General features: G+C 38.8%; 1 protein-coding gene across 7 annotated transcripts in view; it reads right to left on the reverse strand.

The window, feature by feature from the left end:
- The window catches only part of Rfx3 (regulatory factor X3), a 242068-nt gene that overhangs the window by 83505 nt on the left and 138279 nt on the right, over positions 1–20284 (reverse strand). For all 7 annotated transcript variants that reach the window (XM_032891766.1, XM_032891764.1, XM_032891762.1 and 4 more), the window contains one exon: positions 12876–13134. In XM_032891766.1, the coding sequence (XP_032747657.1) occupies positions 12876–13134 (259 nt within the window). The remainder of the gene's footprint in view (positions 1–12875; positions 13135–20284) is intronic.

The following is a 20284-nucleotide window of genomic DNA, read 5'->3' on the forward strand; positions in this document are numbered from 1 at the left end:
AGGTATTTTCCACCCAGAAGGAATGATAATAAATTCAGCATTGCTTCTACAAAGATTCAGCAACACCTTAAGGAAGAACTTGAAGTGGACATGGAGGGACCTGTGTGGGAAAGGGGACAGGGAAAGAAGAGGGGAACATGATCAGGTACTGTGGTGGGGTGGGGCAGGACTGAAGCTGTGAGGGCCAGCAGAAAGAAGAGAAAGACATCAGGAGGGAGGAGGTGGGGGAACCCTCCAGAATGTCCCAGAGACCTGGGAAGTGAGAGACTCTTAGGGTTCAAAGGGAGGGACCTTAGATGAAATGCTCTACAGTGTGGAGAGGGAACTTGTGGAGCCCACCTCCAGTAGAAAGACAGGGCATCAAGTGAAGGAGGGGGTTGCCATCCCACAGTCAAAAGCTCTGACCAATAATTGTTCCAGTGTGAAAGAACTGTAGGGACAAAAATGGAGAAGAGCCTGAGGTAAAGGAGGTCCAGTGACAAGCCCAAATTGGGACTCAGCTCAAGGGGAGCCCCCAAGGTCTGACAATATTACTGAGGCTATGGTGTGCTTACAAACAGGACCCTAGCAGCTCCAAAAGGCCCAACAAGCAGTTGAAAGAGTCAGATGCAGATATTGACCTCTGACTGAATTAGGGGAAAGCTGGAGGAAGCTGAGGAGGAGGGTGACCCTGTAGGAAGACCAGCAGTCTCAACTAACCTGGACCACTGAGATCTCTCAGACACTGAGTCACCAGCCAGGCAGCAAACACCAGCTGAGATGAGGCCCCCAACACATATACAGCAGAGGACTGCAGGGTCTGGGTTCAGTCAGAGAGGATGCACCTAACTCTCAAGAGCTTGGAGGCTCCAGGGAGTGGGGAGGGTTGGTGGGGTGGGGAGTGGGGACATCCTCATGGAGACAGGGGAAGGAGGTATGAAATGTGGAACAGTCAGAGGGTGGACCAGGAAGGGTATAAAATCTGTACTGTAATAAAAAAGATTAAATAAAATTTTAAAAAAAGAAATAAGAAATAAGAGAAATAGCATGGTAATAAACACAAAGCCCAAAGCTCAGGCTGAAAACATTTTCATCACCCAAATATGCACCTTCCCAGAGACATGAAAAAGGTGGCAGTCTCCAAGCAAGGAGACCTATACTATGTTAATCTCCCCTCCCCCCAGGAACAAGGACCAATGACCTCCACCAAAAACAACAAGAAAATCAACATCCCAAAAGGAACCAGAAAAGAGGACCAGAGTGGAGAGAAAAGAGGCAAAGAATGCTAGGATGTTAAACTCTATTTTATTCTTTGCTCATACTCAAAAAGAGATCAGTAATGTATTTTCTAAAAGAGTGCACAGTGTCAGTGAAATAGAAGTAACATTTCACTGTTACTATTCTCTCCTTTAATTATCACTCTTGCACCTTCTAACAAAGAAGAATGCATCTAAGGGGATGGCTTTTTATTTTGCTGAGCTGCTACCTACCTAAATGCTCTATTCAGTGGTAGAGAAGGTTAGAGGAGATTAGAATCCATTGAGAATACTGGAGGCAAACGCTCATTTGCAGAATAGATGGATAGACAAAACAGGGTGTTACACAGAGTCTTCAGTTCCTTCTCTACGTCTTCAGTGAAATGGGGCTGGAAAGCTGGCTCAGCAGTTAAGGGCACAACATGCTCTCCCTGAACATCAGAGTTCGGTCCTAGCACCCACACCAGGCAGCTCGTGACCATCCATAACTCTATTTCCCAGGGATCAGATGCCTTCTTTGACATTGATGGGCATGATGCACACACATGGTACATAGATATATATGCAAGCAAAATACTCAAATACACAAAATTAAATAAATAACTCTAAAAACATATTCTGGGAAGTCTCCTCAAACTAGGGAAGCTAGAGCACAGTGCTCATTTGGGAGGATTTATAATGCCAAAGAAGTATCTATTTGACAACAAGAATGAAGAGACTGTGTTTCATATAATTGACATGGGACAAAAAAGGAGGACCTCCGACATGTGTTCACATACACATTCATATACACCTATGTAAATGTGATAACATGTACATAAACAACTATACAATTATATCATCTTATTTATGATTACCTTGATCCTTAAATGGATTTTCAGCTTTTTTTCTCATTTGATTTCCATTACCACCTCATACAATAGAATAGGCATGCTTTCATATAAGACAGGCATGTTTCCATGGACTATGTCTACTTGCATACAGGAAAAGTGAGGCTTTCTGGGACTGAAGGACTACTGAGATGGCAAGGGCACTGAGTTAGACTGGAACCCAAAATTTATCACTTTAAGTTCAACATCATTTTCTTTATATTCTGTGAAGGTTTGTGTTGACTGTCAATTTGACATGAACTAGAAGGAACTAGAAGGAACTAGAAGATAAGCTTCTGGGAATGACTATAGGGAGAAAGGTATACAGGTTAGGTGAGTCCCTGGACATGCCTTTGAGGGATCATCTAGATCAGATAATGGGGGTTAGAAAACTCTGTAACCAAGAGGAGCACCACCAGGGGCTGGAATAATGGACTGAGTAAAAGTGAGAGCAGGTTCAGCCTGAGTGCTCACCTCCCTGTGCCACCTGGCTGTGGGTGCCATGTGATCAGCTCCCGCAAGCTCCCCCACAGTAACTTTCCTGGCATCATGGACTGTGACTAGAAACAAAGCCTTCCTCTCTTACACTGCTTTTTGAGCACTCAAATGCTCTAAGTAGAGCTTTACATGCTATTCTAATGGGATCTGGAAGATAAGAATGCTTGAAAGAGAAAGATGGACAGGAGGAGAGACAGCTCCATAGTGAAGAGCACTGGCTGCTCCTCCAGAGGGCCTGGGTTCAGTTCCCAGTACCCACACAGCAGCTCACAACTGTGTGTAACTACAGTTTCAGGTTCTGACACCATCATGCAGATATACATGCAGGCAAAACATCAATGCCCTTAAAATAAAATTAAATAAATTTTAAAAAGAATACTTAAGAGAGACAGGAAAAGGAGAGCCCTGGATCATTAGGTTTCAGAGGGGGAAGAAAGACTTTATTGATAACTAGACAAGAGGACATTAAAGTTATATGCTAGAGAAGAATCTGACCTTATTCTGCTTTAATACAGAAAATTTAAGCAAGGCTAAATTTAAAATGGCTAACTTGTTTATTGTAAGAAATTTTAAGTCAGGATAGCATTCAGTTTGCAGCATGGTTTTCACCATACTTATCTATGTGGATGGTGACAAAGGCTGAGAATTTAAGAGTGTATCCTGGGTTGGGGATTTAGCTCATGGTAGAGCGCTTGCCTAGTAAGCGCAAGGCCCTGGGTTCGGTCCCCAGCTCTGAAAAAAAGAAAAAAGAAAAAAAGAAAAAAAAAAGAGTGTATCCTGTGCTTTCATAGGGCCTAAGTTCTCAGATAAAACTTTCACTCATGGGCACACCATATTCCTTCACACATACAGAGGCACACACACACACCCATACACAGATACACACATGCACATAATCATCCACATGACAGTGGCTTTTCTGGCATGAAAGATGTAAGACTGAGGGAATCATCAAGTCCTTTACCACTGTTCCAGAGATCTATTGATTAGGGAATGAATGGCAGGGTCAGACTCCCTTTAGAGATGCTACAAAAGAGCATTTAAGTACAGAGACAGATGATCGTAGCCAACCATTGGACTGAGAATGGGTTCCTCAATGGAGGAGTTAAAGAAAGGACTGAGGTAGCTGAGGGGGTTTGTGACCCCATAGGAAGAACAACAATATCAACCAACCAGACCCCAGAGCTTCCAGGGACTAAACCACCAACCAAAGAGTACACATGGAGCAACCCTCATGTAGCAGAGGATGGCCTTGTCAGGCATCAAAGGGAGAAGAGGCCCTTGGTCCTGTGAAGGCTTGATGCCCCAGTGTAGGGGAATGCCAGGATGGGGAGGCAAGAGGCAGTGGGTAGGTGGGGGAGCACCTTCATAGAAGCAGGGGGAGGGGGATGGGATAGGGGGTTTCCGGAGAGGAAATTGGGAAAGGGGATAACATTTGAAATGTAAATAAAGAAAATATCCAATAAAAGAAAAGAAAAAGTAAGGTTGTGAAAGTGGAGCTTAGGTTGCAGTGGAGAACCAGAACACTGGCGGTGCCGGAAACATGGAATGTCTGCCTAGCAGCATGGCTATGTATTTAGCAAAATTAGTCAGAGCAGGAGTTAAGCACAGTTCACTACACACAGTATAGGTATCACTTGGAGGAGTTTGGGTTTCCATCATATGTATGCACATTGACACAAAGACAGGCATATATGAATGTATTCTGATATGTACTTATAAACAAAGTTCTAGGTATCAAAGTAAAGGCTTGTCTCATGGGATGTGAAAAGTTTCAAATGCCTTATACTAAGTAGTTAAACCATCAGTAGATGAGGGCAAGTGGAGGAGTATGTTCTAAAGATCCACACAGTCTTTTCCTCCCAGAGGCCTGAGAGATGCACGAAGAACTGCCGCCTTCTTACTCAGGAAGCTAAGGCGCTGCTCTGAAAACTCCACCTTTAGGCAAAGTGCTGACCAACGTGAAATGGTGATACAACACCCAGAAGAAGCTCCCCGAGAGACTCAAACCAGGCTGTTGATTTAACTCTTCAAACCCGAAGACGTCCAGAAACACATCTAGCCATCCTACTTTACATCTCAGCTCAGAAAAGAATGAAGGCTGACACGCCAACAGCTACAGGTAAGCAGTTAGAACAAACAGGTTTTAGGGCTTAAAGTACTGTAATCTATGAAATCTTCCACACTCTAATTCATTGACAGTTTTATGAATTTACAGAACTTTTAAAATTTATGAACACATGTTTAAACCGTGTTGTGATTTTATTTTATTAACTGAAGTTCTCCTGAAAGTATTTAGGAGAAAAAGAATAAAACGTGTGATCAGAAATGCATATTAATCAGGAGTGTTCTGATAACAGTTGTTTAATTTGCTGAAATCAAAGCATTGTCTTGGTCTGGTGTCCTGTGATTACTCTGTGACCTTATTGCTTCCCCATCTATGAGGCTAATAAAACCAGTCTGTGATGATCCATCCACTAGAGAAGCCAGGGGCTAGAATTATCCTTTAGGACTTTGCTGAATTAGCAGTAAGTGATGGGGCTTAAGATCAAGCTTATGTTTGCAAATGGTCCTAGCCTTTTCCAGTTTATTTTGAGCACTAACAACAACTTCACCATTGTATGCAGTCTGTATAATCACTGCAATATCAGTAATTACTATAATTTGTTAGAACTGCCAATCCTGGGCCTCTTGCCTACAGTCACTAAGTCACAGCTCTGGGAATGGGGTCCAGAGTTGCTCTGCAGAATATGTACTAGGAACACTGCACTCAAATGCAATGGAAGGGCTTTCCCTCCCGTTAGTTAGCCAGCGTTAGACTGTTGCTACTACTGAAGCAGTGCGAGCAGGCAAGTGCTCTGTTTGGAGAGACCTGGACATCTAAGTATTATTTGGTTTGTGCTTTCCTGTTTTAGGTAACTTTGAACTTAACATTGGCAAAACTACTAGAAGACAACCATAGTTTTGGTGACTCAAAAATTAATCAAATAAAAATTTTAAAAGTTTAATATTGTAATTTAAAAGTGATACAATGAGTGAGGGAGATGGGGAGACAGAAGGATAAAACTAACCAAAATACTTTTAAACATGCAGTCTGGGGTATTAAGTATAGATTTCCACTCTCGTCTGAGAGAATAGCCTTCAGAAATGGTGCTAGTTCCATTGACATAGTCTATGAGAACCCAGCTCCAGTTCATTAAGATGATTGATGAAGACAGCAGCAGAAGAAAATAATTGAGAAGCTAGTAGGATTGTTCAGTGACAGAGCACAGTTTAGCATGCACATGACCCTCCGTACAATGCCCAAAAAACATACACACTCACACGCACAAGCGCACACAGTGTTTCTGTGAAATATTACAAATTTTGAAGAAGAGATAATTCAAACTCATACATGAAAACAAAAACAAAACAGTTATTGTCAACTCAAAGTTCTGGTTTGGAATACTTTTGAATTTTTAATTGAATTTAGACCTCATTTTCATTCTCAAAACTTCCAACAGTCTAATTGAAAAAGACTACCTGAAACTTGGGATCAAGGTTTAATTTCAATCTTAATTCCTAAGAGCATTTTTTAACTATATTCATAAAAAGTGATAAAAATTTATCGTTTTAAACTGTAAATTACAACTTTTCTCCCACTATATTTTCTATCACTGCCTACATTTTAATCTATTAATGTCAGAGTTTAAAGCTACCTTACTAAATCTCTCAGCCCGGTTTCATTTGATTCTCTGTAATTGTCTGATACAGATACTGTACTAGATACAGTCACATCATCTCATATACTGATTTTTAAGGTTCCCTTTCATTTTTATATTTTTGTTTCAGGCTCTTGCTTAATTTCTCTTTCCTATATTTTTGAGAACACATTAACAACAACAACAACAACAACAACAACAACAACAAAAAACCCCAAACCCTGTTATATGTGGCAGCATAAGTATGTAAATTTAGCATCCAGGGCTCTGAAGGCAGAGTATCCATAGTCTGAGCTTGGCTACACCAAAAATATTTGTCTACAAATACTGAATGGCATGATCTTATCTCTTTCTTATAAGTCAAATGGAAAGCTCATTAAATTTATACTAAAAATTGAAATGAGTGTGTAAAATTATTTATAACATCTATGGCTACATTACAAACCATCTATCCTATGAAATTTACTACAGTTAGAGCTGAATCTTAGCTACATAGGCAAAATACAACACAATGAAGAAGCCACGTCTATGGACAACACAATTGTAGCTTTGCACACAGCAACTCGGTCACAGTCCCCTGGCTGTGGACACTCAGCCTGTGAACACGGTACACGAGAAAATCCCACTCACAACAGAACTGCTAACTGACCCATGTGCTGCATCTCCCCATTAAAGTGGGGAGAAGTACTAAGCCTTGTGGATCTAATGCTGACTAAGCTAGAATACAGTGTGTTTTAATATATCATTCTTTAGCTATAAACCAACTACTTATGAATGACACATTAAGTTAGTGATATCCCCTTCAAAGTTTTATAGTACTTTCAACTAGTAAATTTGAAGTTTGCTTTGTAAATCTAAGGAAGATCAAGCCCAAAACAATATAAGCAGATATCAGAGATACAATGTATTTTCCCATTTATAAGCTTTAATATATCTTCAGTTTCTATAAGTAAAATGAAGCTATTTCTGGAACACTATGCCTTTGAAATCTGCACCAATATAAACTATACCCCTCCCCCAAATACTAGTCATTGCTATAAATTCCTGTCTCAATTCAGGAAAATTCTGTCTGCATAGAAGACTGGAGGCACACCATTCTGTTTGTCTTAAACTTCTGGTTTATCAATATTCATGGGAATGAAATGTCTTGAACCTTAAATGTGAAATTATTGCCTCTAGTTCTCATCTGCTTGAGGCTGGAGTGCTGTAATGACTGACAGCTGAATGGAATATGGATACAGAAATGAGAACTGCAGGCCAGTCAAGTCCCACTTTATTAAGTACTTTAAAAACAAGGTTCCAGAATCTTCAGTCAATTTATGATTTTGTGCTAAAAGCAGAAGGTTCCTAGTATTCTGTGAAAGTTTCACTTGAGGGCTCAGTTTGGTCTTAACAAAAAATGCTAAAATCATGTGTGCTTTTGGTCATATAAGTACTGTTTTCTTAAACACTTATGCTAAGATCATGTATTGTTTTCTTAAACACTTATGCTAGTTGGAACACTAAATCATTTTTATATAAGAAAAATTCTGACATATATGTTTATATATATTCCCAACTATAAATTATTTTCCCCCAGCTTAGCTTTACATAAACAAAGCAATCCCAATGTTATATGACTACATTGTTTATAGACTATATGACGATGGCCCAAAGACCACCATTAAATATCTTCCTATAGGCAAGAGAAATAGACCAATTGACTATGTTTAATGTAACTATTTTCATAAATGAGAAAGATCAACCATATACTGATACGAAAAGATCCTTATCAGAGGCAAAAGTCACTGTTAGAGGCAAAAAAGAAATTATTTTTATTATAATTTATGTGAAAAATTTATCAATTATTCTGCTTGTAAATGTATTGAGATATTTCTAGAATGAGACTTAAAGACTTGGTGTCACTGAGTGCTTCTGAGTAGACAAAGAGGTTGGAGGTGAGAGGCAGTCATAGCATGCTGTTATTTGACCTTTTCAGTATATAATCTGAATAATTCATATAAAAATTAACTGAAAATTTGAAGGAGGAAGATTTTCTGAGTTCAAAATACTTATTTAGAAAGTGCATACCTTACACTGGGTTCATAGACACTTAAAGCCCAGGGGGAAAAGAGCATCCACAATTATGAAATGAACACTTAGATTTTCTAAATTATTTAAATTAATTAAATTTTATTCATGTAGTAGAAGATAACCACTGAAGTTTCCTCCAAATAGTTAAGGTATATTATATTTTACATTAACTTTAAGTGATATATAATGTTACATTCAACATATTTTCCTCATGCCTTTTGACAAAAGCTAATTTTGTCAAAACCTTATAAACATATATAAATGTTATTAAATATAAATCCTAAAATTTAATATCACAGACTTAAAATGCCTAATGGAATAGTATCTAGTTATGAAGAACAAAAGCACTACTGATTATAAAATACAAATGACTTAACAAAGGAATGATTAAGTTTCCTAAAACATACTGCTTTTTACTGTTTGGAAATACGATATAAATATGCTTTGATGGGCACAAAAAAAATCATTGCGTTGACAAGTTTTTGTTCTACATATAAAAGTTATTTAACTTTCACAGTTCAAAATTCTATAAATGAAGATGCTACCTAAAAATAAAAACATAAAAACAAGAATTTCAAATAAAATGAAGAAAAAATAGTGATACAGTCAGAAGGCAGGAGTGTGTTAAGTCCAGACTCATGACAATGACCAACACTCAAATCTTAAGGTCTATGAAATAGTAAATGCTGATTACTAATTTAAATTGAATAAAAATTAAAATACTATTCATGTTGCAACTTAGCTGGACCCCAACAAAACTGTTAATATTTTTTAAAAGTCTTAGTGTCAGTAGAAAATGTCCTTTATATATGTGTTTTTATAAGAGTATATATGTGCATAGAGATACATACATATATAATTTGTAAGAACATGGGCTTTTATTGACCACATGACACAATAATTAAAAGGAACAGTAGTATTTTCAACAAACAGCAATACTGATAGTTTGTACTATAATATAATATTAAATTCATTATCATTATCACGAGCCAAATAGGAACTATTAATTCACCTTATAAAGCTTTTTTCCATCTAAAGTTATAAAGCAAAAGTAATTATACTTGAAATAAAAATTCTACTAATAAGCCAGAGATGACTGTAGCAGAGCAGAAATGACTCCAATGACAGTTTTCAGTTGGGCAGCCAAGTATCCCAGGAGATGGTCTTTATTTCCAACCATCATCCTCATTCATTACCATGCCAGAGGAAGCTACCTGTGCATTAAACTTTTCCTAGAATGTGGTGCTATTCCTAATAATTTTAAGTGAGAGTATTTCCATATCGACACAAGGGCATTGTGAAAACGCACCTTCAGTGAAGGTGAGCTGAGTGCTGTGGACCAAGGAGGGACACTGCTAGCAAGTGAGTAAAGGTCCAGCCGGCCTTCCCAGGTATCTTAAATGTCACCTGGCTTCACACCCTGTGCTTGCGGCTCTGCTGTTGGGTATGGGCACAGTTGACCATAGTTGTTCCTTGTTTTCCATGATGCTTCTCAGATACCAGATGTCCTTATCTAAAGATATGTTAATAGTTGTATAGAGTCTACAAGAACACTCAGCTCTTTTTAACTTTTTTTACACACAAAGTATGTGTGTGCGTGTGTGCGTGTGTGCGTGCCCGTGTGGAGGTAAGAGTGGACTTCTGAGAGCCTTCTGCTTTCTCCACGTGAGTACTGAGGAATGAACGCAGGCCACCAGGTGTGCTGGGATACACGTCTATCTGTAGAGTTATCTCGCATGCCAGATCGTTTATATCATCTCTGGGCTACTTATAATATGTAAAATAGCATAAATATGCTAGAAAAAGTTAATATAGCAAGCCATTTGGGAGACAATCGGAAGCAGAAAGTGTACACATGTTCACCACAGTTCTTTCCCAAGACTTTTCTGGGAGGCTGGCTGAAGCCACGTGGATGAAGTGCATAGCTGCAGAGAGATGACTCTGTCATCTGCAGTCAGCAGTTGAGCTACAACACCAGCGACTCCTACAGTCAGTTACACTATTTATGCTACACAGTACAAGCCTAAGTCCAGCCAGAGAAAAAGTGAACTTAAATGGCATAGAGCACATGCCTCATTGTAGAGATACACACTTGATTGAATCTCGACCAACAGCAAGCTGCCAAACACTGCTCACAGACATGCTCTCTAAGGTTTTATGGTGACTGGAAAACAAAATACATGACAGCAAGAAAGTAATCTGGTGACTCAGCCCCTACTGAAAGCATGCCTGATTTCTAAGAACCCAAACAATGGAAAATGTGCTGTTTTCAGCGTTGGCTGAGGGTACTAGGCAAAGTTCCAAGGCTAAAGAAGACTTAAATTTTGCTCATGTGCTCTAATAAAGTAGAACTGTAAAGGACAAGAAAACTCAGACTGGGCTCTGAACTTACATGTGCATCACTGGAGTGAATGCACAGCAAACAGGCAGCTCGGCAACAAATCTAAGCAAACCTAGGAAAGCCTGGCAGATGCATACAGACAGGTTTGGCTATACAGATAACTATCATATGGATTTCGGTGAGAACCCATGGATACAAAATTTCTCTTCATAATCAAACTTTTATACATTTTTTGTTTTTAAAGGAAGTATTAATGTAAAAAGGTTCAACTGACAAACTGACATAATAAAAAAAATTCTTCCAGAGTTGTACTCTAGGAATAACATCTTGCATATTCTGTATAGAAAAACAAAGGCATCCACTATTGAAAAAAAACTGTAGTTTTTCTTTTTAATATCTGTAACTATAGATTAAAATGACCTGAAACATAATATTTACATAATTTAGCACCAGAGCTTATAAATTAAGAAAACATTAGTCAGGTTATTACTGGGGATATTTAGGCAAAGGAAAAAGGCTCCAAGAGCTGAGGGGAAAGGATGGCATCACGGAGAGAACAGGCACAACAGAGGAGACAGCACACTGGGCTCGACAAGCCGCAGGGACTCCCCGACCGCTACCAACGGCCCTGGGACCCCTCTCCTTCTGTGATAAATCAGACCTGGTGCTTGTCTCTATGTCCTTACTCTTTAGGACAGCACTCTGTTCTGCTGACACAATGCCATGGCTAGAGGGGATATGGTTGAGTAGTGTCAACTTTATTTTGCAATCAATATAAATATTTGTATGACTGAAAAGTTAGAATTGTAAAATTATTAAAAGCAAGGGACAATACATATGAAAAGTACTTTGAAAATACATAGAAAATAGTGGGATTGTTTCAAGTATCTCTCCATTTAATTTGATATTGGTTGAAAAAAACCCTTTATACTCAGTACAGCTGTTCTAATGTTAGGAAAACACTGAATTTACAATAATGGTTTAAACTTTGACTAGGAAGAGGGAAATAATAATGACATCAGCATCATTATTACAGCACACACAGAAATCATGATGAACCCATGGAGAAAAGTACAAGCCACTCACTGCTACTATTCCCTCCCCAAGTCACCACTCCCTTCTTTCATTTCAAGAACAAGCTTCATGGAGACCTCATGAGTAAAGTGTATATACTTCATTCAGATCTCAGCACTAGACTCCCACTTCTATGCAGAGCTGGGAGTAAAACTAAGGACCACTGTCATGTGGCACTGAGCTACGTCCCTGACCCCATCAGCACAACTAGTTCATATAGCTAAGGAGAAAGTCAATTCCATTGCTATCTGTCTTAGATGACCATTCTCTTTTTTTATGCACAGTTGAGGTTACAGCTTGATGGGACATAACTTCCTATATTTCTGACAGCATTTCAATAAATTAATACTCTCATACTGATGTGTCACCCTTCGGTGTCAAAATGCATCTTTAAATTTAAATACTTGAAAAGTGCTATATGAAGCTGTGGCCTTACACTATCATTTGCTCATACCTGTGGTCAGGATCAACACAAGTGTCTCATATGTGAATCACATGTTATCAGTGCTTCCCAGAGGGTAAATGCACGTGGTCACATGACATAGCCCAGTCCAGCCCCAAACTCCCGATCCTCATTACCGCTGCCTCCCATGAGCTAAGATGACTGACAGGCATGTATCCACACAATTGTTTTAAGTTAAGTACTAATATTGATAGGTAAACCAAGTACATATGGCTCTCTGTTGTAAAAGGAAACTAGCTTTTTTAATGTATTAAATAAAATACAGTACAGGTGGTATACAATTCAGGCTGGCCTGGAATTCACAGAAATCCTTTAGCCTCAATCTCTGGGTGCTAAACTCCAGGCATGAGCCCCAAGCACAGCAAAGTCAGTATTTGCATTAGAAAAACTCATTTATCTAAATCTAGCTTTTTATTACTCATAAGACCTTTCTAATTACTGATCTGGAGTATACATGTCAGTAGTGCTCCTGTTACCTGTTACATCCTCTAATATGCCAGGATAGGAAAAGTGCGTCACACAATTTGCCCAACTCGAATTGATATGATATTACTCTCCATAGGGAAAAACTGTTCAATAGAATCCACAGAAGCTAATGTAAATAAAAACTTAAACACTTACTGTCGCTGGGGAGGCCCGAGTTGTGTGTGTCACTGAATGACCAGAATTCTCCATCGAATTGCCAATCAGATAGGTTCCTCCCGAGCTGCTGATGAGTTGTCCTCCTGTGACGCCCATCTGGATACCACCAGTACCCACCATACTGTGGGAGGACACCACCGTCGTCACCTGTGCAGAGCTTCCTTGAGTGTCAAAGTAGTTCCCTCCAGTGTTTTGGCTATACATCTGCGTCTCCGTGTAGGGGTACGTTGTTGTTCGGCTTTGGAAGAAGAAAGCACAGGAGAAATTTATTAGCTTGTTTATATCATGATTGTTCTCTTTAATAAAATATTGTAAAATAAATCAATAATATACAACCTCTGAATCCTGTTAAAATTTATATTTCTCTGTAAAATATTATTCCTACCAATGGTTGGATTTCCTTTCCAAATTAAGTGCCTGTTTCTTTAAGGGGAACCTTAACTTGGTTTTGTACTGTAGAGCATGTACCCACTAGAGGAGTACATCTCTAGCTACGAATAGGTCAGTTCTCTTCAAGAAGTCTGCTAAGCAAACTCCTTCCTTTCACCTCAGGTATGTGCAAGTGTTAGGAAGACTAGGATCTGCAACACCAGGGAGCTGGCTGACAGTCCACCTTTCAGGCCACCTCACATCCCTGGATGACTAGGGGTTACTCTTCATATCTGAAGACTCTTCTATGCATTCTTTCCTTAATGTAAAAGGACCTGGAGCTGACACATTTCTGTCTGGTGGCTCTCTCCTTCACACTCTTTCTACTTAGTTAATGACTGTGCCGCCCTTCATGTACTTACTCTCCACTTCTGAAAAAGTCTGGTCAAGCCTCTGACCTTAGCCTTTCAGTGAAATTGCTTTTAATAAGGTCACTTGTGACCAGATGTAAATACCAGGCTAAAAGGCTCCTGTCAGCCCTTGTCTCCTTTGACCTCTCTGCAGAATGACACTGCTGGCCACTGCATGTTGCCCTTTTCTTCTCGTCTGTTCTGATTAAGCCTATCTGATTTTTTTACTTTCAGTTGATGACATCTTACATTATAAGGTGACTTTACATTCCTTTTTATTTTGTAATATGTAAAAGCTCACGAGATGTTACAAAATTACAGAAATACAGAAATGTACAACCACAAACACTTCACATGCTTATATCTTTAAAAGTTCAAAGGATAAACTAACATTTCCGGTTCTTGCTATTCTCTCCCTCCTTCCCACTGCGGCCAAGCCTGGCTGTTGAGTAGGCATCAAACCCTTCTGGTATCAACCAGTTTCCTGCTTTCTTTTCTGTGCATTTCATTTCTGCTCTTTACCTTCTTTACTGTTAACACACAACCCCCTTTTATAATCTTCATGTTCTTGGCATGTTCAATATGATAGTTTTTGTGGTTTCTGCATTTCTTGCTAATTTAACTTAAACCACAGGAATTTATCGTATTTATCATGTACTGCATGAAACACGTGTGCTCACACTAAGCTATCTAGAGATAAGGAGCTGTATTCTCAAGTTCTAACGTAAGAACTCTAACATCCGAGTTTCTAAAGTCAACAGTTATCTGAACACCCACACGACTCGGTGAGTGTGGAGATGAGGAGCTGGCGCCCACGTGGAGCCTTGACCTCTGTGCTCTGTCTTTGGTGTGGGAAGGAACACTGCAGGCTACAAAAAGAAAAATGTAAAAAGTAAGCCAACCACAAAACCTTTCCCCCACAATCAGTTCTGTCTGCATTATAAGCTAAAGCAATGGTGACACAGAACTCGTGGGAGTAGCCAACCCATACCCAACACTGCTTGGCGACCAAGAACCAGAGACTACATAGCCCAGAGAGTTAAGAAAAGGCCCTAAAAATGGATCAGTAAAATGACTCCGGATGATACTGTGTTGTTCTCATAGTCTGCACCTTACTCAGCTGCTATCAGAGCCCCTCCTGTAGGAGAGAAGAACGGATGCAGACACCCATAGGCAGACATTTCATGCAGAAAGTCCTTGGAGCACACAGCTCTAAATGGAGTGCATTCACCAACCCCTTCCTGACGAGCTCGGGGAACACTGTTAAGGAGGAGATGGGAAGACTGTAAGAGCCGGAGAGGATGGACGACACCAGGAGAACACGGCCCTGAGCCACCTGAGCAAGGCTCACATGGACTCAAGAGACTGAAGCCGCGCGTACAGAGCTGACCCGGGGCTGCACCAGGTCCCCTGTGCGCATCATGGCTCTCTGCTTACTGTTCTTTCTGGGACTCCTGAGTGTGTGATGAGTGCCTGGTTCTTGTGCTTCTTGGGGGTCTGTTGTGTTAGGTTGCCTCAACCTTCTGCTTTCTGTTTTATCTAGTATTTTATTTTCTTATTTTTGGTTGTGATCTTTTAGAAGCCGAGACAGGACAGACTGGATCCAGAGTGGAGGGGGATGAGCAACTGGGAGGAGGAGAGGGGTAGAAATTGTTAATTAGGATGTTTTATATGAGAAAAGAATCTATTTTAAATGAAAAGGAACAAAGAAAACAGAAACTCTATGCTAGGAAGCACCCTCAAAGGTTCTTGTTCTTCTATACCCTTCATCAGGGCAGAGAATAGCACCTCTAATTCCAGTGTTTGACATTAGAGCTAGTGCTTCTTTTATGCTGATATAAGCCAGTAAATCCTAAGAATTTTCTTTTAAATAAAACATGGAATTCTACAATATTCCTTTCCATCCTCATAATCCTTAATTCACAATGCCATTTATTATAGCTGCCTTCTAATTGGTTTTCTTTCTTCAATCCTGGATCTCTGCCAATTTTCATCCAATTTTGCTGCCATGGGAATTTTTCTAAACTATAAATATGGAAACAAATTTTTACTAAAAAATCTTGCCATGATTACTGCTTTCAAAACTCTTCCTTGCCTTCAAAAACTACTCAGAACCTTACAGGAAGCACTAGGGTTGGTTTGCACATAATCTCAGAACTCAGTGATGCTCATGGTCTTCAATAACAGCACAATGGGCATAATTTTCCTCCAGAAGTACCATTTTCTCTACCCTTTTTGCTTTGCTTAGTGAGCTTTCTTATTTCTCCCAAATTTCTTCCTTTGTCCTAATCCCCCTTAAAAGTTCAGTATAAGTTCCTCATCTCAGGTTTATCTTCTGCATCTTTGCCCACCATAACCACCTGCATTGCTAAAATACAGCTTCCAATAAACTGACTGCTAATTCACACATACATCTCTGCAGTCCCATGAAGTTGGACCTCACTTCTATCTATAAGCCTAACACAATGCAGTCACTATACAAAGTGAGCACGATGAGTAGCCAGTAACTTACAACACAGTTTCTATTGGCCATAATACTCAGCTTTATAAACTTCAGTAACCATTTTTAATATTTTGTTAATCATAAGATATCCTGTGAAACTAAGACTTTTAAATTTTCAATGAGAAATTTTATTCCATTACAATACTTGCAATTCATATAAATTATAGAAAGGTAATTTTCATGACTCCTAATGAGATTCTGCTATAAACGTAGATTCGTGTCTCACTCAGCCATCATCAGAGAAGCTTCTTGTAGTTGATAGGAACTAACACAACAAGATAACATGAAGAAAGGCTTTGGATCACTCAGTACTAAATGAGATGTATTCATCAAACCCTCCCCTCAGGGCCCAGGCATCTGTATGGAAGAGAAGGTAGAAAGATTGTGAGAACTCTGTGTGTGTGTGTGTGTGTGTGTGTGTGTGTGTGTGTGTGTGTGTGTGTGTATAGGGTGAGTGCAAGGAAATAGTGTTTTCAAGGACTGATAACACATATGAACTCAGAAACTGTGTTAGCATTCATGGGGCCTGTACATGTATTTTTAAAAGAAAATGAAAATGCCATTTAAAATACATATAAAATTCTTATCATTGCTATAATTTCTCAAACTAGAAGTCTACTATATTTAATAAAGATAACCATGTTGATTTCACATTTAGATTAAAAGAAAGAAAAGTTCATGTTAATTTATGTCCACTAAATATAAAACAGCCTCACTTAATAGTGCATAAATTAAGACAACCTGATGTTGGTATAAATTATAGTCAAATGAGTTGTCATGAATGCATTCAGGGCAATAAATAGCCACACATGCAAGACAACATGGTTCTGTTTCTCTTTTCAAGTCCAAGAGTGATAAGTGAGTATGCCCCCATAGAGAAGTTTCCCAAATTACAGACATAGTAACTACTAAAGACAGCTCAGGGGTGTTGATTATTTACTATACAACACACTCTACATACTTGTTGTAGAGGAATTTTAACCTAGCAACAAGGCTGCTCTGGCAAGGGATCACATCCAAAAACCTTTTAGGTCTATGTGATTCCACTGGAGTACAGATGTACTCTGGAGTTACAGTGCGGTCTGGCTGGAATATAGACAAGCCCTTAGTACACACCTTTAATCCCCACCAATAGAAGTAAGATTAGTTTGTAGAAGGAAAACAGCAATGTTTGAGAGTGACATCTAATTGAGGGGCAGACAAAGTGGCAAATCAGAGAAAGCTTTGACAAAATGAGTCAGAGATAAGGATACACCCAACTCTCACAAGAACAGTCGAGAGGTGACTTAAAAGATCCAGGCAGAAAGAGAGAGGAGGCAGTTTAACTGGGACAGTTTTATGCAGAGACAGACTGTTCAGCAAGAAGCCTAAAAAAGCCAGATTGAATCAGTCAGCTTGGAAAGTACTTTGAGATGGAATAGCTGAGTTGAACAGCCAGAGCTCAAACAGAACTAGAAAAGGTGAGTTTATTCAACAGTAAGCCCCTGAGATGACAATTACATGCGGTAGATAAAAGTTACTTTTACACTTTCATGTATTCTTTAATTTGTATGGTGATTCTTTGTTTGATACAATTCATGTTTCACACACAATCTGAATCAGATCAAAGGATTTGCCCAAAGTTAAGCACTAATGAACCAAAGATTTAATACTCAAACTCAGATCGTGTTCTGAATCTTATGGAAAGAACTTGTGATTTTATACACATAAATTTTATCTATGAAGAACTATGAAGGAACCATTCTAAAGGATAGGAAAGGGGCTCTTAGATTTTCTGTTGTGATTTACGATTATGTTTCCTTAGTTATGACTCTTTTTATTCTGAGTGGGACTCTCAATGCTGAAGAAGGGATGATGGAGAAGCCAGAGGCAGGGAAGAGGATATAATGAAACGTGTTAATTCCAGCAGTTTTATGAACATGGACATTGTTACTAGAGCTTAAGAAAAATATATCAAGGGACAAGAGTCACTCCATCTTTTATGTGTGTCTCCTTCATGAAACTCTCAACAGATATCAGTAAGACACATGCACTGCACATAAATCCATGAAATCTCAATAACCGTCAGGCCAGCATGAAAACAGGGCCGTGGAAAGTTACTTTAGTTTCCACAGTGTCTTCTAGCTGGGAATGACTCATGGGCTAGAAAACAGCCACAGAGTAAGAGAAGGGAGTGAGCACCAAAGAGTATACCAAAGTTACAGAGTTACACAGAGCACCATGCATGGCCCACAAGGCTGGCTTGGTTGTTTCATGGACACACAGTAGCTAAGACATGCCATGTCTAAGTGACTATTTACAAAAGCACAACTAGGAAAGGAGGAGTAGGAACTGTCTAAATTTGATCTTGATCAAATATATAGATAGATATATAGATAGATATGCATATACACATACATATATATGATTTTCAAATACTAGGTTGATACTAGAAGTAGGCCATAATAGCCTTGCATTGCTTTTAATCTTTGGTGAGCAAACACTACCTTGTTAAACAGTATGTTCAGAGCCTAAATGAAATCAAAGTAACACACAAGTAACACCTTCAAGTCTTACTAAGTTTAAATGTTTAAGCTCCTAAATCAGTACCTAGAATATATCATCATCGTCATCGTCGTCGTCGTCGTCGTCGTCATCTCACTACACCACCACCATTTGGTTTGTGTGATTTTGGTGTTTATGAGACTGTGTCTCACAGTGTAGTCTAGGCCTGACTGGTCTCAAGATCCTCAAATCTCAGATCACACTCAGCTCTGAAGAATGATTTTTTTAAATACCAAGAGAAAAGCAAATAGTTCTTCTGGACTAGAAACAATGACTCCTCAGGTACCACAATCAGTTTTTCATGCTATAAACACTGACTGCATCTTTCATTTTTTTCCCTTTCATTTCTTGCTTCAATATTATTTTCCTCAGAAATCTCCTAAACACATTCAAGGAAACGTCTCAGTTACAGTCTGTCAGGTGTTTAATTTGACTGAACTTTCCTGAAACGGTCAAATTATTAGGCAGCCTTATACACATTAAGATGTCCTGTGTCCATTTTCAGACAAGCTGCCAAAGGCTGAGAGTTGTGAAAATGACGTGTCATATAATTTCTACAGCTAACACAAACCTTGCTATTATTCTCAGATGCACCCAGTTAATGGATGTGGATCATGCAGGGATATGTATGTATTTACTGGCAGAAGCTTCGTCAGAGCTCAATCTAAGGTTCTACATAAATGCCAGGACTCTCACCCTTTTCATTCAGTTGATGAATGCTGCCGGAATCTCATCCTGCCTTGGCACATACCATGGCTAAGCATGTCTCCGAACACTCTCTACTTGCTTATTCATTAGAATGACTGAGCTAATTGAGCTACGGTTTAACCATTTTTATTCCCCTTTCCAGGTTCTAGTGCCTCATGTACAAGTCTATAAAACAATTTCTCTAAATTATGTACCTTGCATTGTATCAAGGTTTTGAATATCATGCCAATAATAAGCATAAAAGCCAACAAAATTATGCAAGGAGTAAATTAAAAAATAAAACAGCTTGTAAATTTCATGCTATAAATCGAATTATAAACATATAGTAATGGGAAAATATCTGATGTTGCAAACTCACTAAACATAGGCTTTCCTGCACAGTCTAATACTACCCTATTAATACATTTATTTTCCTTAAATATTTAAAGTATAAAACTAACATTAAAGGACTAGGTGGTAATTTAATAAAAACCATAAAAAAGAGGTTAATAGGTATAATAGTTTTTTTAATAATTAGTCATTAAAAATTATAAGTTTTATTGCTTTCTTCAATAACTATGTAAACACTGCATATAAAATTTCCTGAAAAAAAATGGAAAAAAAAAAGCAGCATTCAAAAATCTTCAAGTAAGTCTGCATCTATAGTTTGCTGAAAAGCACTGCACATTGGAGGTGAGACACATGGCTTCAACCCCGCTGAGCTTCACTTTATTTGTCTGTAAAATGGATGGGGAAAAAATGATCTCAATCTTTCAAACTCTGACATTCTAAGCAGCTATATTTGAATGTCTTTCATCTTTGGACAGATGGGAGGTTTTATGTAGTTAACTCCAGAAGCCTTTCTCTAATTTTGA

The sequence above is a fragment of the Rattus rattus genome, chromosome 2 (genome assembly GCF_011064425.1).
Source record: "Rattus rattus isolate New Zealand chromosome 2, Rrattus_CSIRO_v1, whole genome shotgun sequence".
NCBI lineage: Eukaryota > Metazoa > Chordata > Mammalia > Rodentia > Muridae > Rattus > Rattus rattus.